The 18,325-nt window shown below is 50.3% G+C and overlaps 1 protein-coding gene across 1 annotated transcript in view; it reads right to left on the minus strand.

Moving 5' to 3' along the window:
- LOC129829666 (rho guanine nucleotide exchange factor 25-like) overlaps positions 1 to 15,495 on the minus strand; it is a 103,136-nt gene extending 87,641 nt beyond the window's left edge. Inside the window, exon 1 of the mRNA XM_055891516.1 lies at positions 15,107 to 15,495. Coding sequence (XP_055747491.1) covers positions 15,107 to 15,245 — 139 coding nt within the window. The 5' untranslated portion in view covers positions 15,246 to 15,495. The remainder of the gene's footprint in view (positions 1 to 15,106) is intronic.
- Between the last annotated feature and the right edge of the window lie 2,830 nt (positions 15,496 to 18,325).

Genomic DNA, 18,325 nt, shown 5'->3' on the forward strand with positions numbered 1-18,325 from the left:
GAGTGAACTTTGAAAAAGGAGATGAGAAGGGGAAAGAAGTTATTAATTCTAAGCTTACTGAGAGAGAGAGAGAGAGAGAGAGAGAGAGAGAGAGAGAGAGAGAGAGAGAGAGAGAGAGAGAGAGAGAGAGAGAGAGAGAGAGAGAGAGAGAGAGAGAGAGAGAGAGAGAGAGAGAGAGAGAGAGAGAGAGAGAGAGAGAGAGAGAGAGAGAGAGAGAGAGAGAGAGAGAGAGAGAGAGAGAGAGAGAGAGAGAGTCCACCCTGCTACCACGAAAAGACTTCCACCCTGCTACCACGAAAAGACTTCCACCCTGCTACAATACAGCGGGTAAACACAAGCATTTCCCGTGACTGTGCCTCAAAACCAAATGTTTTCCTAGCCCACCACTACACCCTGGACTTGAACAGCCTCTATGACCAGGTCCACCTCTACAAGGCAGCAGTCCCCACCTTTGCCCGGACTCTAAAGGACATCACTCTCAAACGCAGCCCCAACACTTCACACAGGAGCAACAGATCAAGAGACACCCCACCCAGACCAGCGAGACACCCTCCAAGACCTGCAGGACCCCCCCCTGGACCTACACATAGAGGACCCACGCCAAGAGGACTTACATCCAGACCACAGCACCCCCAGACACATTCACACCCCCACCCCAACCAATCAACACCCCCCCCCCCCACATCAACCATGCCCACACCCCATTTAGGCCCCCTCAGATCAGACCTATGCCACTCCTGCCCACCCCATCCCCGCAAAGAGGGCATCAACATGGAAGTCACACATACGCCCAGATAGTGAGCGGGCAAACAGGCCCAACCCCCACTCTTACACTCGCCCAAGCCAACGGCATGTACCAGATGCTCAGCAGGCTCTGCTCACACTTACTGGCCTGAGGCCAAACCACGACCAACAACATTGGACACTTTATGGAACAAAAAGCATTCACTATATCATCCTGGAATATCCAAGGCCTGAGGTCATCGGCCATTTGTAATGTCTTTATTGTTTTGAAACTTCTGTATGTGTAATGTTTACTGTTCATTTTTATTGTTTATTTCACTTTTGTATGTTATCTACCTCACTTGCTTTGGCAATGTTAACACATGTTTCCCATGCCAATAAAGCCCCTTGAATTGAATTGAATTGAAATTAGCATGTGTGTGTGTGTTGGAGAGAGAAACATATGAGGGAGAAGTGGAAGAGAGAGAGGGCCAGGGGAAGAGAGAGAGGGCCAGGGGAAGCAAGAGAGGGCCAGGGGCAGAGAGAGAGGGCCAGGGTAAGAGAGAGAGGGCCAGGGTAAGAGAGAGAGGGCCAGGCAGGGGCAGAGAGAGAGAGAGCCAGGCAGGGGCAGAGATGGAGGACAAGGGGCAGAGTGAGGCCAGGGGCAGAGGGGTGGGGCATGGCCAGAGAGAGAGGACAAAGGGCAGAGTGAGGCCAGGGGCAGAGATGGAGGACAAGGGGCAGAGAGAGAGGGCCAGGGGAAGAGAGAGAGGGCCAGGGGAAGAGAGAGAGGGCCAGGGAAGCGAGAGAGGGTCAGGGGAAGAGAGAGAGGGCCAGGGGAAGAGAGAGAGGGCCAGGGGAAGAGAGAGAGGGCCAGGGGCAGAGAGAGAGGGCCAGGGGAAGAGAGAGAGGGCCAGGGGAAGAGAGAGAGGGCCAGGGGAAGAGAGAGAGGGCCAGGGGAAGAGAGAGAGGACAAGGGGCAGAGTGAGGCCAGGGGCAGAGATGGAGGACAAGGGGCAGAGAGGTCCAGGGGAAGAGAGAGAGGGCCAGGGGGAGAGAGAGAGGGCCAGGGGAAGGGAGAGAGGGCCAGGGGAAGAGAAAGATGGCCAGGGGAAGAGAGAGAGGGCCAGGGGAAGAGAGAGAGGGCCAGGGGAAGAGAGAGAGGACCAGGGGAAGAGAGAGAGGGCCAGGGGAAGAGAGTGAGGGCCAGGGGAAGAGAGTGAGGGCCAGGGGAAGAGAGTGAGGGCCAGGGGAAGAGAGTGAGGGCCAGAGGCTGAGAGAGAGGGCCAGGGGCTGAGAGAGAGGGCCAGGGGCTGAGAGAGAGGGCCAGGGTAAGAGAGTGAGGGCCAGGGGCTGAGAGTAAGGGCCAGGGTAAGAGAGTGAGGGCCAGGGGCTGAGAGAGAGGGCCAGGGTAAGAGAGTGAGGGCCAGGTTAAGAGAGTCCTCACTCTCTTAACCAGGCAGGGGCAGAGATGGAGGACAAGGGGCAGAGTGAGGCCAGGGGCAGAGAGGGGGCTGGGGCAGAGAGAGAGGGGGGGGGGCAGGGGCTGAGAGAGAGGGGGGGGGGCAGGGGCTGAGAGAGAGGGGGGGGGCAGGGGCTGAGAGAGAGGGGGGGGGGCAGGGGCAGAGAGAGAGGGGGGGGGCAGGGGCTGAGAGAGAGGGGGGGGGGGCAGGGGCAGAGAGAGAGGGGGGGGGCAGGGGCTGAGAGAGAGGGGGGGGCAGGGGCAGAGAGAGAGGGGGGGGGCAGGGGCTGAGAGAGAGGGGGGGGCAGGGGCTGAGAGAGAGGGGGGGGGCAGGGGCTGAGAGAGAGGGGGGGGCAGGGGCTGAGAGAGAGGGGGGGGGCAGGGGCTGAGAGAGAGGGGGGGGGGCCGGGGCTGAGAGAGAGGGGGGGGGGCAGGGGCTGAGAGAGAGGGGGGGGGCAGGGGCTGAGAGAGAGGGGGGGGCAGGGGCTGAGAGAGAGGGAGGGGGCAGGGGCTGAGAGAGAGGGAGGGGGCAGGGGCTGAGAGAGAGGGGGGGGCAGGGGCTGAGAGAGAGGGAGGAAAGGGGGATGGAGTGCAGGAAAAGAAGAAAAACAATATTTCATGTCTGAATGAAGCAGCTCTCGCATACTTTCAATTTCTGCTATTTTGGACGTTTTTTTCCGTAATGTCCTGTGGAATGAGACCTTATAAGCTGATGACAAAGGAAGCAAGGCCTCCAGACTAAGACAACATCAGGGAAATACTGAGTATTTTTCATCCTCATACAGGAGTAATATCTAGGAAGTTCCCAGACTAAGGCCAAGGCTGCTATGGCTGCTGGCTACCTGCTCTCCTCTCGTTAAACTGTGGCTATCACAGGAGGTTGGTGGCACCTTAATTGGGGAGGACGGGCTCGTGGTAATGGCTGGAGTGGAATTGGTGGATTGGTAGCAAATATATGAAACACATGGTTTTCAATGTGTTTGATGACAATCCATTTGCTCTGTTCCACCCATTATTAGGAGCCGTCCTTCCCTCAGCAGTAGACTGCTGTCTACACAAACTTTGATCTACTGTACTGCACATCTGGTCTCTTGCTCAGTGTATTCCTAGAATGTCTGCAGTCTAGGTTAATGCACGCTGCATGTCTCCCAGGTGTTTCTGTAGTGCAAGTAGAATGATGCTTAGTGTGTCAATGAATAAATGACCATTTAGCAGCCATTTCTTTTATCGAAAGCTACTTATAGAATGGTTAACATTGACACATGGTATATATCCCATGCAATCAAACCAACAACCCCAGTGTGACAGGAACCATCTTTAATCCTACTGAGCCATAAGAACCAATGCAAACAGTACTATCATAAAGCCAGTATATAGTAGTATAGAGAGCCAGTATATAGTAGTGTAGAGAGCCAGTATATAGTAGTATAGAGAGCCAGTATATAGTAGTGTAGAGAGCCAGTATATAGTAGTGTAGAGAGACGGTATATAGTAGTGTAGAGAGCCGGTATATAGTAGTGTAGAGAGCCAGTATATAGTAGTGTAGAGAGCCAGTATATAGTAGTGTAGAGAGACAGTATATAGTAGTGTAGAGAGACAGACAGACAGGTAGTCCTTTTATTTCTTGGGCGAAAGTAAAGTAGGGTAGGAGGCTTTTAGAGGTTTGGGTAGGGTAGGAGGCTTTTAGAGGTTGGGATAGGGTAGGAGGCTATTAGGGGTTGGGGTAGGGTAGGAGGTTTTTAGGGGTTGGGGTAGGGTAGGAGGTTTTTAGGGGTTGGGGTAGGGTAGGAGGCTTTTAGGGGTTGGGGTAGGGTAGGAGGCTTTTAGGGGTTGAGGTAGGGTAGGAGGCTTTTAGGGGTTGGGGTAGGGTAGGAGGTTTTTAGGGGTCAGGGTAGGGTAGGAGGCTTTTAGGGGTTGGGGTAGGGTAGGAGGCTTTTAGGGGTTGGGGTAGGGTAGGAGGTTTTTAGGGGTTGGGGTAGGGTAGGGAGGCTTTTAGGGGTTGAGGTAGGGAGGAGGTTTTTAGGGGTTGGGGTAGGGTAGGAGGCTTTTAGGGGTTGGGGTAGGGAGGAGGCTTTTAGAAGTTGGGGTAGGGAGGAGGCTTTTAGAGGTTGGGGTAGGGATGAGGCTTTTAGAGGTTGGGGTAGGGATGAGGCTTTTAGAGGTTGGGGTAGGGTAGGAGGTTTTTAGGGGTTGGGGTAGGGAGGAGGCTTTTAGAGGTTGGGGTAGGGTAGGGAGGAGGCTTTTAGGGGTTGGGGTAGGGAGAAGGCTTTTAGGGGTTGGGGTAGGGAGGAGGCTTTTAGAGGTTGGGGTAGGGTAGGAGGTTTTTAGGGGTTGGGGTAGGGAGGAGGCTTTTAGAGGTTGGGGTAGGGTAGGGAGGAGGCTTTTAGGGGTTGGGGTAGGGAGAAGGCTTTTAGGGGTTGGGGTAGGGAGGAGGCTTTTAGGGGTTGTGGTAGGGATGAGGCTTTTAGAGGTTGGGGTAGGGTAGGAGGCTTTTAGGGGTTGGGGTAGGGAGGAGGCTTTTAGGGGTTGGGGTAGGGAGGAGGCTTTTAGGGGTTGGGGTAGGGAGGAGGCTTTTAGGGGTTGGGGTAGGGAGGAGGCTTTTAGGGGTTGGGGTAGGGTAGGAGGTTTTTAGGGGTTGGGGTAGGGTAGGAGGTGTTTAGGGGTTGGGGTAGGGTAGGAGGTTTTTAGGGGTTGGGGTAGGGAGGTGGCTTTTAGGGGTTGGGGTAGGGTAGGAGGTTTTTAGAGGTTGGGGTAGGGTAGGAGGTGTTTAGGGGTTGGGGTAGGGAGGAGGCTTTTAGGGGTTGGGGTAGGGTAGGAGGTGTTTAGGGGTTGGGGTAGGGTAGGAGGTGTTTAGGGGTTGGGGTAGGGTAGGAGGTATTTAGGGGTTGGGGTAGGGAGGAGGCTTTTAGGGGTTGGGGTAGGGAGGAGGATTTTAGGGGTTGGGGTAGGGTAGGAGGTGTTTAGGGGTTGGGGTAGGGAGGAGGAGGCTATTGTTGGTTCAGGGAGAGGCTAGGAGAAGCAGAGAGCAGAGCTACAGCTGCTCTATGACTTACAACCCCTGTCTTCTCAGACGCCAAGATGAGCTAGCCTGGCACCAAACAACAAAACACTTCAACAATGCTACAGACCTGCGCACTTTTGACCAACTACTAAAAACATCACCAGGTTGGATGCTTCCTATCAGATAATGAAATATGACTCAAACTAACAGCCAAACACTTTCATGATTTGTCATGCCTTTAATCATTTCCATTTAAAATGAACGCATTCCGCAGGGTTAAAGGGAACTCTTATTCTCCTGCAGCCCAGTAGCCAGCAGCCCAGTAGCCAGCAGCCCAGTAGCCAGCAGGGGCTGAGCCAGCAGCCCAGTAGCCTGCAGCCCAGTAGCCAGCAGCCCAGTAGCCAGCAGCCCAGTAGCCTGCAGCCCAGTAGCCAGCAGCCCAGTAGCCAGCAGCCCAGTATCCTGCAGCCCAGTAGCCAGCAGCCCAGGAGCCAGCAGCCCAGTAGCCAGCAGCCCAGTAGCCAGCAGCCCAGTTGCCAGCAGCCCAGTAGCCAGCAGCCCAGTAGCCAGCAGCCCAGTAGCCAGCAGCCCAGTAGCCAGGAGCCCAGTAGCCAGCAGCCCAGTAGCCAGCAGCCCAGTAGCCAGCAGCCCAGTTGCCAGCAGCCCAGTAGCCAACCAATGCTGCTGACCAGCTATGACAGATATCAACCAGAACAACACAGATATCAACCAGAACAACACAGATATCAACCAGAACAACACAGATATCAAGCAGAACAACACAGATATCAACCAGAACAACACAGATATCATCCAGAACAACACAAATATCAACCAGAACAACACAGATATCAACCAGAACAACACAGATATCAACCAGAACAACACAGATATCAACCAGAACAACACAGATATCAACCAGAACAACACAGATATCAACCAGAACAACACAGATATCAACCAGAACAACACAGATATCAACCAGAACAACACAGATATCAACCAGAACAACACAGATATCTGTCACGCCCTGGCCTTAGTATTCTTTGTTTTCTTTATTATTTTAGTTAGGTCAGGGTGTGACATGGGGAATGTTTTTGTTTTGTTGGTTTTGGGTGTTTTTTATGGTATAGGGGTTGTTGTATAGTATATGGGTTTGTGTGGAGTACAGGTGTCTAGTGTTGTCTATGTATGTTTAGTTGTCTAGGAGAGTCTATGGTTGCTTGAATGAGTTCCCAATTAGAGACAGCTGATTTCGGTTGTCTCTGATTGGGAGCCTTATTTAGGGTAGCCATAGGCTCTCATTGGTTGTGGGTAATTGTCTATGTAAGAACGTTTGTAGCCTGTTATGTTTGTGCACAACGTTTGTAGCTTCACGGTCGTTTTGTTGTTTTTGTTAAAGTGTTTTGTTCGTGTTCATCTTCGTGTTGTTATAATAAAAGAAGATGGCTTATTTTCCAAGTGCTGCATTTTGGTCCGTTAATCCGCCACACGATCGTGACGGAATTACTCACCATAGGACCAAGCGGCATGGAAAGCGGCAACAGGACCTACCTACACAGGATTCATGGACATGGGAGGAGATACTGGATGGTAAGGGGCCGTGGGCTCAACCGGGAGAATATCGCCTTCCTCGTGAAGAGCTGGAGGCAGCTAAAGCCGAGAGGAGGCGATATGAGGAGGCAGCACGGAGACAAGGCTGGAAACCCGTGAGTACAACCCAAAAATTTCTTGGGGGGGGCCTTAAAGGGAGTGTGGCGAAGTCAGGTAGGAAACCTGCGCCTACTCCCTGTACTTACCGTGGAGAGCGAGAGTACGGGCAGACACCGTGTTACGCAGTAGAGCGCACGGTGTCTCCTGTACGCGTGCATAGCCCGGTGCGGTACATTTCAGCTCCACGTATCGGCCGGGCTAGACTGAGCGTTGAGCCGTATGTCATGAAGCCGGCCCAACGCATCTGGTCACCAGTGCGTCTCCTCGGGCCGGCGTACATGGCACCAGCCTTACGCATGGTGTCCCCGGTTCGCCTACATAGGCCGGTGCGGGTTATTCCACCTCCCCGCACTGGTCAGGCGACGGGGAGCATACAACCAGGTAAGGTTGGGCAGGCTCGGCGTTCAAGGGAGCCAGTACGCCTGCACGGTCCGGTATTTCCGGCGCCACCTCCCTGCCCCAATCCAGTACCACCAGTGCCTCCTCCACGCACTAGCTATATGGTGCGTGTCTCCAGCCCTTTACCACCAGTGTCTAAACCACGCACCAAGTATCCTGTGTGTCCCCAGAGTCCTGTGCGTCCTGTTGCTGCTCCCCGCAATAGCCCTGAGATGCGTGTCCCCAGCCCGGTGCCACCAGTCCCGGCACCACGCACCAGGCCTACAGTGCGCCTCAGCCGGCAGGAGTCTGCCGTCTGCACAGCGATGACTGAACTGCCCGTCTGCCAAGCGCCATCTGAGCCATCCGTCTCCCCAGCGCCATCTGAGCCATCCGTCTCCCCAGCGCCATCTGAGCCATCCGTCTCCCCAGCGCCATCTGAGCCATCCGTCTGCAATGAGCCTGCAAAGCCGCCCGTCTGCCATGAGCCTGCAAAGCCGCCCGTCTGCCAGACAGGAGCCGCTAGAGCCGCCAGCCAGACAGGAGCCGCTAGAGCCGTCCGTCAGACAGGAGCTGCCAGAGCCGCCAACCAGACAGGAGCTGCCAGAGCCGCCAACCAGACAGGATCTGCCAGAGCCGCCAACCAGACAGGATCTGCCAGAGCCGCCAATCAGACAGGAGCAGCCAGATCAGTCAGCCAGCCATGAGCAGCCAGATCCGTCAGCCAGCCATGAGCAGCCAGATCCGTCAGCTAGCCATGAGCAGCCAGATCCGTCAGCTAGCCATGAGCAGCCAGATCCGTCAGCTAGCCATGAGCAGCCAGATCCGTCAGCTAGCCATGAGCAGCCAGATCCGTCAGCTAGCCATGAGCAGCCAGATCCGTCAGCTAGCCATGAGCAGCCAGATCCGTCAGCTAGCCATGAGCAGCCAGATCCGTCAGCTAGCCATGAGCAGCCAGATCCGTCAGCTAGCCATGAGCAGCCAGATCCGTCAGCCAGCCATGAGCAGCCAGATCCGTCAGCCAGCCATGAGCAGCCAGATCCGTCAGCTAGCCATGAGCAGCCAGATCCGTCAGCTAGCCATGAGCAGCCAGATCCGTCAGCTAGCCATGAGCAGCCAGATCCGTCAGCTAGCCATGAGCAGCCAGATCCGTCAGCCAGCCATGAGCAGCCAGATCCGTCAGCTAGCCATGGGCCGTCCCTCAGTCCGGAGCTGCAGTCCCTCAGTCCGGAGCTGCCATTCCTCAGTCCGGAGCTGCCATTCCTCAGTCCGGAGCTGCCCCTTACCCTGGTGCTGCCCCTTACCCTGGTGCTGCCCCTTACCCTGGTGCTGCCCCTTACCCTGGTGGTGCCCCTTACCCTGGTGCTGCCCCTTACCCTGGTGCTGCCCCTTACCCTGGTACTGCCCCTTACTCTGGTACTGCCCCTTAGTCCGGAACTGCCCCTTAATGCAGTGTGGTTAATGTGGAGGGGGGTCGTTTGGAGGAAGCCTAGGAGGTGGTTAGGTACTGTGGTGACGTGGGGACCGCGACCAGAGCCGGAGCCGCCACCGTGGATGGAAGCCCACCCAGACCCTCCCCTAGACTGTGTATGGTGCGCCCGGAGTTCGCGCCTCAAGGGGGGGGTTATGTCACGCCCTGGCCTTAGTATTCTTTGTTTTCTTTATTATTTTAGTTAGGTCAGGGTGTGACATGGGGAATGTTTTTGTTTTGTTGGTTTTGGGTGTTTTTTATGGTATAGGGGTTGTTGTATAGTATATGGGTTTGTGTGGAGTACAGGTGTCTAGTGTTGTCTATGTATGTTTAGTTGTCTAGGAGAGTCTATGGTTGCTTGAATGAGTTCCCAATTAGAGACAGCTGATTTCGGTTGTCTCTGATTGGGAGCCTTATTTAGGGTAGCCATAGGCTCTCATTGGTTGTGGGTAATTGTCTATGTAAGAACGTTTGTAGCCTGTTATGTTTGTGCACAACGTTTGTAGCTTCACGGTCGTTTTGTTGTTTTTGTTAAAGTGTTTTGTTCGTGTTCATCTTCGTGTTGTTATAATAAAAGAAGATGGCTTATTTTCCAAGTGCTGCATTTTGGTCCGTTAATCCGCCACACGATCGTGACAATATCAACCAGAACAACACAGATATCAACCAGAACAACACAGATATCAACCAGAACAACACAGATATCAACCAGAACAACACAGATATCAACCAGAACAACACAAATATCAACCGGAACAACACAGATATCAACCGGAACAACACAGATATCAACCGGAACAACACAGATATCAACCAGAACAACACAGATATCAACCAGAACAACACAGATATCAACCAGAACAACTCTGTCCATCTCTTTTACCCCCACAGTGGGCTTCTCCTCTCTCTCTCTCCATCTCTTTTACCCCCACAGTGGGCTCCTCCTATCTCTCTGTCCATCTCTTTTACCTCCACAGTGGGCTCCTCCTCTCTCTCTCCATCTCTTTTACCCCCACAGTGGGCTCCTCCTCTCTCTGTCCATCTCTTTTACTTCCACAGTGGGCTGCTCCTCCTCTCTCTCCATCTCTTTTACCCCCACAGTGGGCTCCTCCTCTCTCTGTCCATCTCTTTTACCCCCACAGTGGGCTCCTCCTCTCTCTGTCCATCTCTTTTACTTCCACAGTGGGCTTCTCCTCTCTCTCTCTCCATCTCTTTTACCCCCACAGTGGGCTCCTCCTCTCTCTCCATCTCTTTTACCCCCACAGTGGGCTCCTCCTCTCTCTCTCCATCTCTTTTACCCCCACAGTGGGCTCCTCCTCTCTCTCTCCATCTCTTTTACCCCCACAGTGGGCTTCTCCTCTCTCTCTCTCCATCTCTTTTACCCCCACAGTGGGCTTCTCCTCTCTCTCTGTCCATCTCTTTTACCCCCACAGTGGGCTCCTCCTCTCTCTCTGCCCATCTCTTTTACCCCCACAGTGGGCTTCTCCTCTCTCTCTCTCCATCTCTTTTACCCCCACAGTGGGCTCCTCCTCTCTCTCTGTCCATCTCTTTTACCCCCACAGTGGGCTTCTCCTCTCTCTCTCTCCATCTCTTTTACCCCCACAGTGGGCTCCTCCTCTCTCTGTCCATCTCTTTTACCCCCACAGTGGGCTCCTCCTCCTCCTCTCTGTCCATCTCTTTTACCCGCACAGTGGGCTGCTCCTCCTCTCTCTGTCCATCTCTTTTACCCCCACAGTGGGCTTCTCCTCTCTCTCTCTCCATCTCTTTTACCCCCACAGTGGGCTCCTCCTCTCTCTCTGTCCATCTATTTTACCCCCACAGTGGGCTCCTCCTCTCTCTCTGTCCATCTCTTTTACCCCCACAGTGGGCTCCTCCTCTCTCTGTCCATCTCTTTTACCCCCACAGTGGGCTTCTCCTCTCTCTCTCTCCATCTCTTTTACCCCCACAGTGGGCTCCTCCTCTCTCTCCATCTCTTTTACCCCCACAGTGGGCTCCTCCTCTCTCTGTCCATCTCTTTTACCTCCACAGTGGGCTTCTCCTCTCTCTCTCTCTCCATCTCTTTTACCCCCACAGTGGGCTCCTCCTCTCTCTCTGTCCATCTCTTTTACCCCCACAGTGGGCTCCTCCTCCTCTCTCTGTCCATCTCTTTTACCCCCACAGTGGGCTCCTCCTCCTCTCTCTGTCCATCTCTTTTACCCGCACAGTGGGCTGCTCCTCCTCTCTCTGTCCATCTCTTTTACCCCCACAGTGGGCTCCTCCTCTCTCTGTCCATCTCTTTTACCCCCACAGTGGGCTCCTCCTCTCTCTGTTCATCTCTTTTACCCCCACAGTGGGCTCCTCCTCTCATGCTGAGTAGTATCCACCACCAGCTCCCGGTCACTGCCAAACACTTAAAGTTAAATAGTAAAAGCTCATGTTTATGCATGTCATTAGCCTCCCGGGTGTGTCACACACACACACACCACACATTCACATATCATCAAGTTGTACTAAGGAACCCATTGATTTTGTTCATCCATCTCTAAGCATTGATTAGAAAGATTGGAGTTGGTTGTCTTGACTTGGTGGCAGCTTGGAGGTTGATTGAGGTCCAGATTGCTCTATTGATTTGACTGTTTGTATTCTGCAACGACCGCATTGCAGTCACCACCCTTGATGGAGAGGATGGAGCGGAGCAAGAGAGGGGGGAGGGAGGGGGGACAGGAAGCTTAGGTTCTATTGGCATACAGGACTGACGAATATCTCAGCCAGTCTCCTTAGCCAACTCCTCTAGGTCATGTGTGACATTAAGGTGACATTTAATCACAAATAGTAGCCTTTTCCCTGTAAAGTGCACTACTATTGACCAGAGCCCTATGGGAATAAGGTGCCATTTGGGACACAGACCTGATGATGATGTGAGACGGATCTCTGTGACCATCCCCTCTACCATCCTCTCGTTTATCTGGCAAGTCTGCCAGGGTTACTCACCACTACAGAATGAGTGAGACCAGCATGGGATTCTAGACAAGATTCAAGAATAGCAGGGGATTCTAGACAGGATTCTAGAATAGCAGGGAACTCTAGACAGGATTCAAGAATAGTAGGGGATTCTAGACAGGATTCTAGAATAGCAGGGGATTCTAGACAGGATTCAAGAATAGCAGGGGATTCTAGACAGGATTCTAGAATAGCAGGGGATTCTAGACAGGATTCAAGAATAGCAGGGGATTCTAGACAGGATTGAAGAATAGCAGGGGATTCTAGACAGGATTCTAGAATAGTAGGGGATTCTAGACAGGATTCTAGAATAGCAGGGGATTCTAGACAGGATTCAAGAATAGCAGGGGATTCGAGACAGGATTCTAGAATAGCAGGGGATTCTAGACAGAATTCTAGAATAGCAGGGGATTCTAAACAGGATTCTAGAATAGCAGGGGATTCTAGACAGGATTCTAGAAAAGCAGGGGATTCTAGACATGATTATAGAATAGCAGGGGATTCTAGACAGGATTCTAGAATAGTAGGGGACTCTAAGCAAGTGAGTAATACTGCAATATGCAGAGACAACATTGTTGAGAACTGGGACCACATGGCACATCCAGAACCACATGTTCTACTGTTTCACCTACAAACATCACAACACAGACGGAAGCAACCCTGGCCATGTGTAGTCAGCTTTCAGTCAGTAGTCTGAAAGAGCTTACCCTAACAGAACAATGAACCATATCCAGTTTACACTGAGCTATCGAGTATGGAAGCAGCACACTTCTATAGTAGCCTAGTGCATCAACTACTCACGTGAAGCTAAGCCAGTGCTAACCGCATGGACTTCATCTGTAAAGTAAGTCTAGATCTGGACTCATATTGGTATTCCAAATGTAATGTTGTTAGTTTCACGAAATCACCAGTCATTAAAGTAGATCAAGGCCTTTCCTAGTTATTACTGCCAAATATAAACCATCTGGTTATATTAGATTAACACACAGTAACGTCATGTTGGATCAAAACAAGTCTTATAGTAGCTTCATGTTGGATCAAAACAAGTCTTATAGTAGCTTCATGTTGGATCAAAACAAGTCTTATAGTAGCTTTATGTTGGATCACAACAAGTCTTATAGTAGCTTCATGTTGGATCAAAACAAGTCTTATAGTAGCTTCATGTTGGATCAAAACAAGTCTTATAGTAGCTTCATGTTGGATCAAAACAAGTCTTATAGTAGCTTCATGTTGGATCAAAACAGTAAAAAGGCTGCCCAGAAATGCTCTGCTCTCTGTTCTCAGAAAGCAAGCTTTTTCCACCAGCAATAGATTACGTTCATTCTCATTTATCGACTTAAAAACTCAAAACTTACAAGAGAGAGAGAGAGAGAGAATGAGAGCAAGAGAGGGAAAGAGGTAGGGAGAGAGAGAGAGAATAACTGTTTTGACTAAAATAGCTTGCTGTTTGAGGTGGTGGAATTTTTCAGAGTAGCCAAGTCTGAAGAATCAGCTCTGTCCCCTAGTGTTTTGATCCATCCACGTGCTGCACGTATTTAGTCAACACAGACACCCAGATGGGTGACACCTCTCTCAAGGACCTAACCACACACAAACTGACACGTAATATTTCCCGTCTCTCCATATTACCAGAAGATTCTGTGACTCCATGCCCTGTCCCTGCCTCCCTCTACAGTACACAAACACACACACACACTAGTATAGTCCCTGTCCCTGCCTCCCTCTACAGTACACAAGCAAACACACACACACACACACTAGTATAGTCCCTGTCCCTGCCTCCCTCTACAGTACACAAGCAAACACACACACACTAGTATAGTCCCTGTCCCTGCCTCCCTCTACAGTACACAAGCAAACACACACACTAGTATAGTCCCTGTCCCTGTCTCCCTCTACAGTACACAAGCAAACACACACACTAGTATAGTCCCTGTCCCTGTCTCCCTCTACAGTACACAAGCAAACACACACACTAGTATAGTCCCTGTCCCTGTCTCCCTCTACAGTACACAAGCAAACACACACACACACACACACACACACACACACACACACACACACACACACACACACACACACACACACACACACACACACACACACACACACACACACACACACACACACACTAGTATAGTCCCTGTACCTGTCTCTCTCTACAGTACACAAGCAAGCACACACACACACACACTATTTTAGTCCCTGTCCCTGCCTCCTTCTACAGTACACAAGCAAACACACACACATTAGTATAGTCCCTGTCCATGTCCCTCTCTACAGTACACAAGCAAACACGCACGCACGCACGCACGCACGCACGCACGCACGCACGCACGCACGCACGCACGCACGCACGCACGCACACACACACACACACACACACACACACACACACACACACACACACACACACACACACACACACACACACACACACACACACACACACACACACACACTAGTATAGGCCCTGTCCCTGTCTCCCTCTACAGTACACAAGCACACATATGTTGCTCCAGCTGGGGGCAGTGTGGAGGAGAGGAGCAATAGGCACACTTAAACTATTAGTACACACTACACAAAACACTCTCCCTGCAGAACGGAGAGCAAGATAAGGAGGCGGCGGCTGGACATCTGAGCAAATATGGCAGAGAGGGAAGATAATGAATGCTGAACTGACAGTGGTATTACAGGGAAGAAGATAGTGAATGCTGAACTGACAGTGGTATTACAGGGAAGAAGATAATGACTGCTGAACTGACAGTGCTATTACAGGGAAGAAGATAATGAATGCTGAACTGACAGTGGTATTACAGGGAAGAAGATAATGACTGCTGAACTGACAGTGCTATTACAGGGAAGAAGATAATGAATGCTGAACTGACAGTGGTATTACAGGGAAGAAGATAATGAATGCTGAACTGACAGTGGTATTACAGGGAAGAAGATAGTGACTGCTGAACTGACAGTGCTATTACAGGGAAGAATATAATGAATGGAGGAGAAAAGACAATGAGGAGGGTAGAGGTAGTAGTTGGGTTGTTGAAACACACTCACACAGACACATGCATACACACACACAATATAAACACACACTCACACAGACACATGCATACACACACACAATATAAACACACACTCACACACAGACACATACATACACACACACAATATAAACACACACTCACACAGACACATGCATACACACACACAATAGAAACACACACACACACACACACAATATAAACACACACACACACAATATAAACACACACACATGCACACACACACACAATATAAACACACACACACACACAGACACACACACACAGTAAAACAGACACAACAGCAGACGTGTGTGTATTGTACTACTGACCTCTGACCCGGGCATAGCAGCAGCCACACTTGATCAGGACTTTACGGAATAAGTGTTGGCAGGCACAGCCCCTGTGGTGGTGGCCCCCTTTTAATGATGTACCCCTGGCACTGGATGACCGGCTACCAGTGGCGGGCATGGCCCAGCAAACACAAACACACTATATCCTCGTGGTGCGGTGCGAGTAAATCCCAAAGGAATGTCCGGAGAGTGTCCACAGATAACAACACAGAGAAAGCAGAAAGTCCAGTTAAAACTCCAAATCAGAGAAACCTCTCTTCGAGAAAAAAACTGGGGGTTTCATACTGAAAGACAGAAAGTCATGAGAATAATTCTCTCTTTCTCCTTCTCTTTTTCTTTCCAGTTGCTGAGCTCTCTCCTCTGTTAACTGCCTGGTCAAATGACAGAGTTTCGGAGAGAGCGAGATGGGGAAAGAGAAAGAGATGAAGCGAGAGGGGAGGGGTTGAGGGGGAGGAGTCTGCTACAGCTCTAGTTGTTGCCTGGCTATTCCAGGGTACTGTTCCCAATCCCCTTCTTTCCTTCTCTCCTCTCTTCCTGTCAAGTTTGTCTTCTGTTTCTCTTGGCGACCCCCCTCTCTCTTTTTCTCTTTTTTCTGCTATCCCTCTGTCCCTCTCCTCTCATGCTCCCTCCTCTCCTGCTCCCTCCTCTCCTGCTCCCTCTCTCCTTCTCTCACCTCCTCCACCAGTCTCTCTCTCTCTCTCTGTCTGTCTGTCTGCATTATTTGCTATGCTCTTTCTACATGGTTGGATGCTGGATGTGACTTTGGCAGCCTGACTTAACACCTCTAACCTAACACCCTGAAGGACTCCTACTAGAAACACAACTCTTCCCACAGGCTAGCTGAAATGCCTCTCTCTCTTCCTCATTCAGATTGCTTTATTGGCATGAAATACAATTAGTAGATTTTGCCAAAGCAGTGAAGTGGTACACAATGTTCCCTCTTTTTGTTTTCAGTACTGAGCAGATGTACGGTCTGCTGAGTGCAAACTTGAACATTGTGAAACTTCTGTGCAACTTCCGGTGTGTGTTCACTATAAACACTAAGGCTGTACCTGCTTTAAGTTACAGTTTTAACATGATCAAGTAGGCTACTGTGGCTATTTGATCATACTGTAGGCCTACCAGAGTGGCCTACCATCAACAATGGAGAAAATGCATCCCATCACATTTTAACATGGAAATAGCTGTTCTATCATTCAGCCTACAGCAGCAGCCAATGTGTGGTGTTCATTGTAAGACCTACATTCCATGAGACTTAAAAAAAAAAAAAAAAACATGCAGGACTTGACATTAACCTGTTTATCCACTTGTCCTTCAGACAAAGTGACTAAAAAAAAGTTGTTTTGTTGTGTGATGCAAGAAACCACTTCACAAAATAAAAAGCATTATTATTCCCATACCATCATTACACAGAATTAGACAAATTATGCTACCCTCTGCCTATTGGTTACTTAGCTTATTCAAGCCTGTCTCAAAATACAACACTGCCCCTTGAAGACATTCAACAACACAAACATCTTTACCTGACTTGATTGTCAAAGATGGCCAGACATGTACATGTTTTGTGCTCTTGTAGGAAGCAACCCCTCCCACATTGCTGACTACAAGTTAGTTATAACTGGGCAAATAACTCACTAACTAGCGAAGGATATGAACAAAATGTGCATATGTGCACACGTGGCTACATGCAGCTCTCGCTTTGATAATAATCGTGACCGCTCATGCTGTAAAACAGTCCAGTTCAAGGTGAATGGCACAAATCTATATATGTCTATTTGCATATAGGCCTACTGCAGCTCTGATTGGTTATGACGCACAGGTCTGTGTAGAGTATGGGCCTGAGTCGTGCCTGTCAATACAATAGAATCCTATTCCGATGCACTCTGCCTACGTCAAAACAGTTTGGTTCGTTTTGTTTCGGTATGATGCATTGAATGTGGCTAATATTGGGCCTCCCGAGTGGCAAAGCGGTCTAAGGCACTGCGTAATGCTAGAGGCGTCACTACAGACCCGGGTTTGATCCCGGGCAGTATCACAACCGGCTGTGATCAGGAGTCCTATAGGGCGGCGTACAGTTGGCCCATCGTCGTCCGGGTTAGGGGAGGGTTTGGCCGGTGGGGCTTTACTTGGCTCATCGTGCTCTAGTGAATCCTTATGGTGGGCCGGGCGCCTGCAGGCTGACCTCGGTTGTCGATTGAAGGTGTTTCCTCCGACACATTGGTGTGGCTGGCTTCCAGTTTGAGCGGGTGGGTGTTAAGAGCGCGGTTTAGCAGATCACGCCTCTCGAGCCCGTTGGGGAGTTGCAGCGATGAGACAAGATCATAATTGGGGAGAAAAATGTTAAATTAAAAAGTAGCTAATATTGCATTGATTCGATCTCAATTCCCACAGTTAAGGGAAACGTTGATAGTGTTAACTAACAGGGAAAACTCTAGGAAGTTCAATCTGGTGCTTCTCTGCGCTGGCGGATGTTTCGTCTGTGAGGCACCCGTGCAGCTTAGAGGAAACATTGGTGGTAAAGCATCAGTAAATACAGTACAATGCAATGAGGATAATGAAATACAATTTATTTCAGTAGTAATAATAATAGTACATATAATCATGTATACAGGTACAACACTACCGCTGTTATATTGTGGCCTCTTCGGTCCATACATTTAATTTAATACAAAATAAGACTGAAAAAAATAAATAATAATGTCTAATAAATAAACAACAACATGATGATGGTTCCACTATGTATTACTGGTGTTAGAAATTGATATCTTCAATAACACAAACTCCAAAGCAAATCAGAGGGAGAAAAATAGGTTTATTTGAGAAGGACAAATAAAGATGTTATGCTGGGAGGTAGAGGTTCAGTCTCCCCTGTCCTCAGCTTTTCTCCACTGAACAAAGAAACAGGATGCCATTTATAACCCCCCATCCTAGCCTGGGGTTGACCAATCAGAAGTCCTTGTAGTACCACTGGGCCAATGGCCAAATAACAAGTATCCTGCTCCAGACTCAATGTACAGACCGTAACACACATAGTACACGTAGCTCTGAGTTCAGGTATGACATTCCACAGATTCTAAACAGCTGTTGAACTGAAACCCAACTCCTATTCAATTCCCTATTAACCATTAGTATTCTAGTTTTTAGTCCTCTCATCCTCTCATCCGCTTCAAAATATTCTTATATTAGTAAGTTATATAC

Source organism: Salvelinus fontinalis, chromosome 31, assembly GCF_029448725.1.
Source record: "Salvelinus fontinalis isolate EN_2023a chromosome 31, ASM2944872v1, whole genome shotgun sequence".
NCBI classification, from domain to species: domain Eukaryota; kingdom Metazoa; phylum Chordata; class Actinopteri; order Salmoniformes; family Salmonidae; genus Salvelinus; species Salvelinus fontinalis.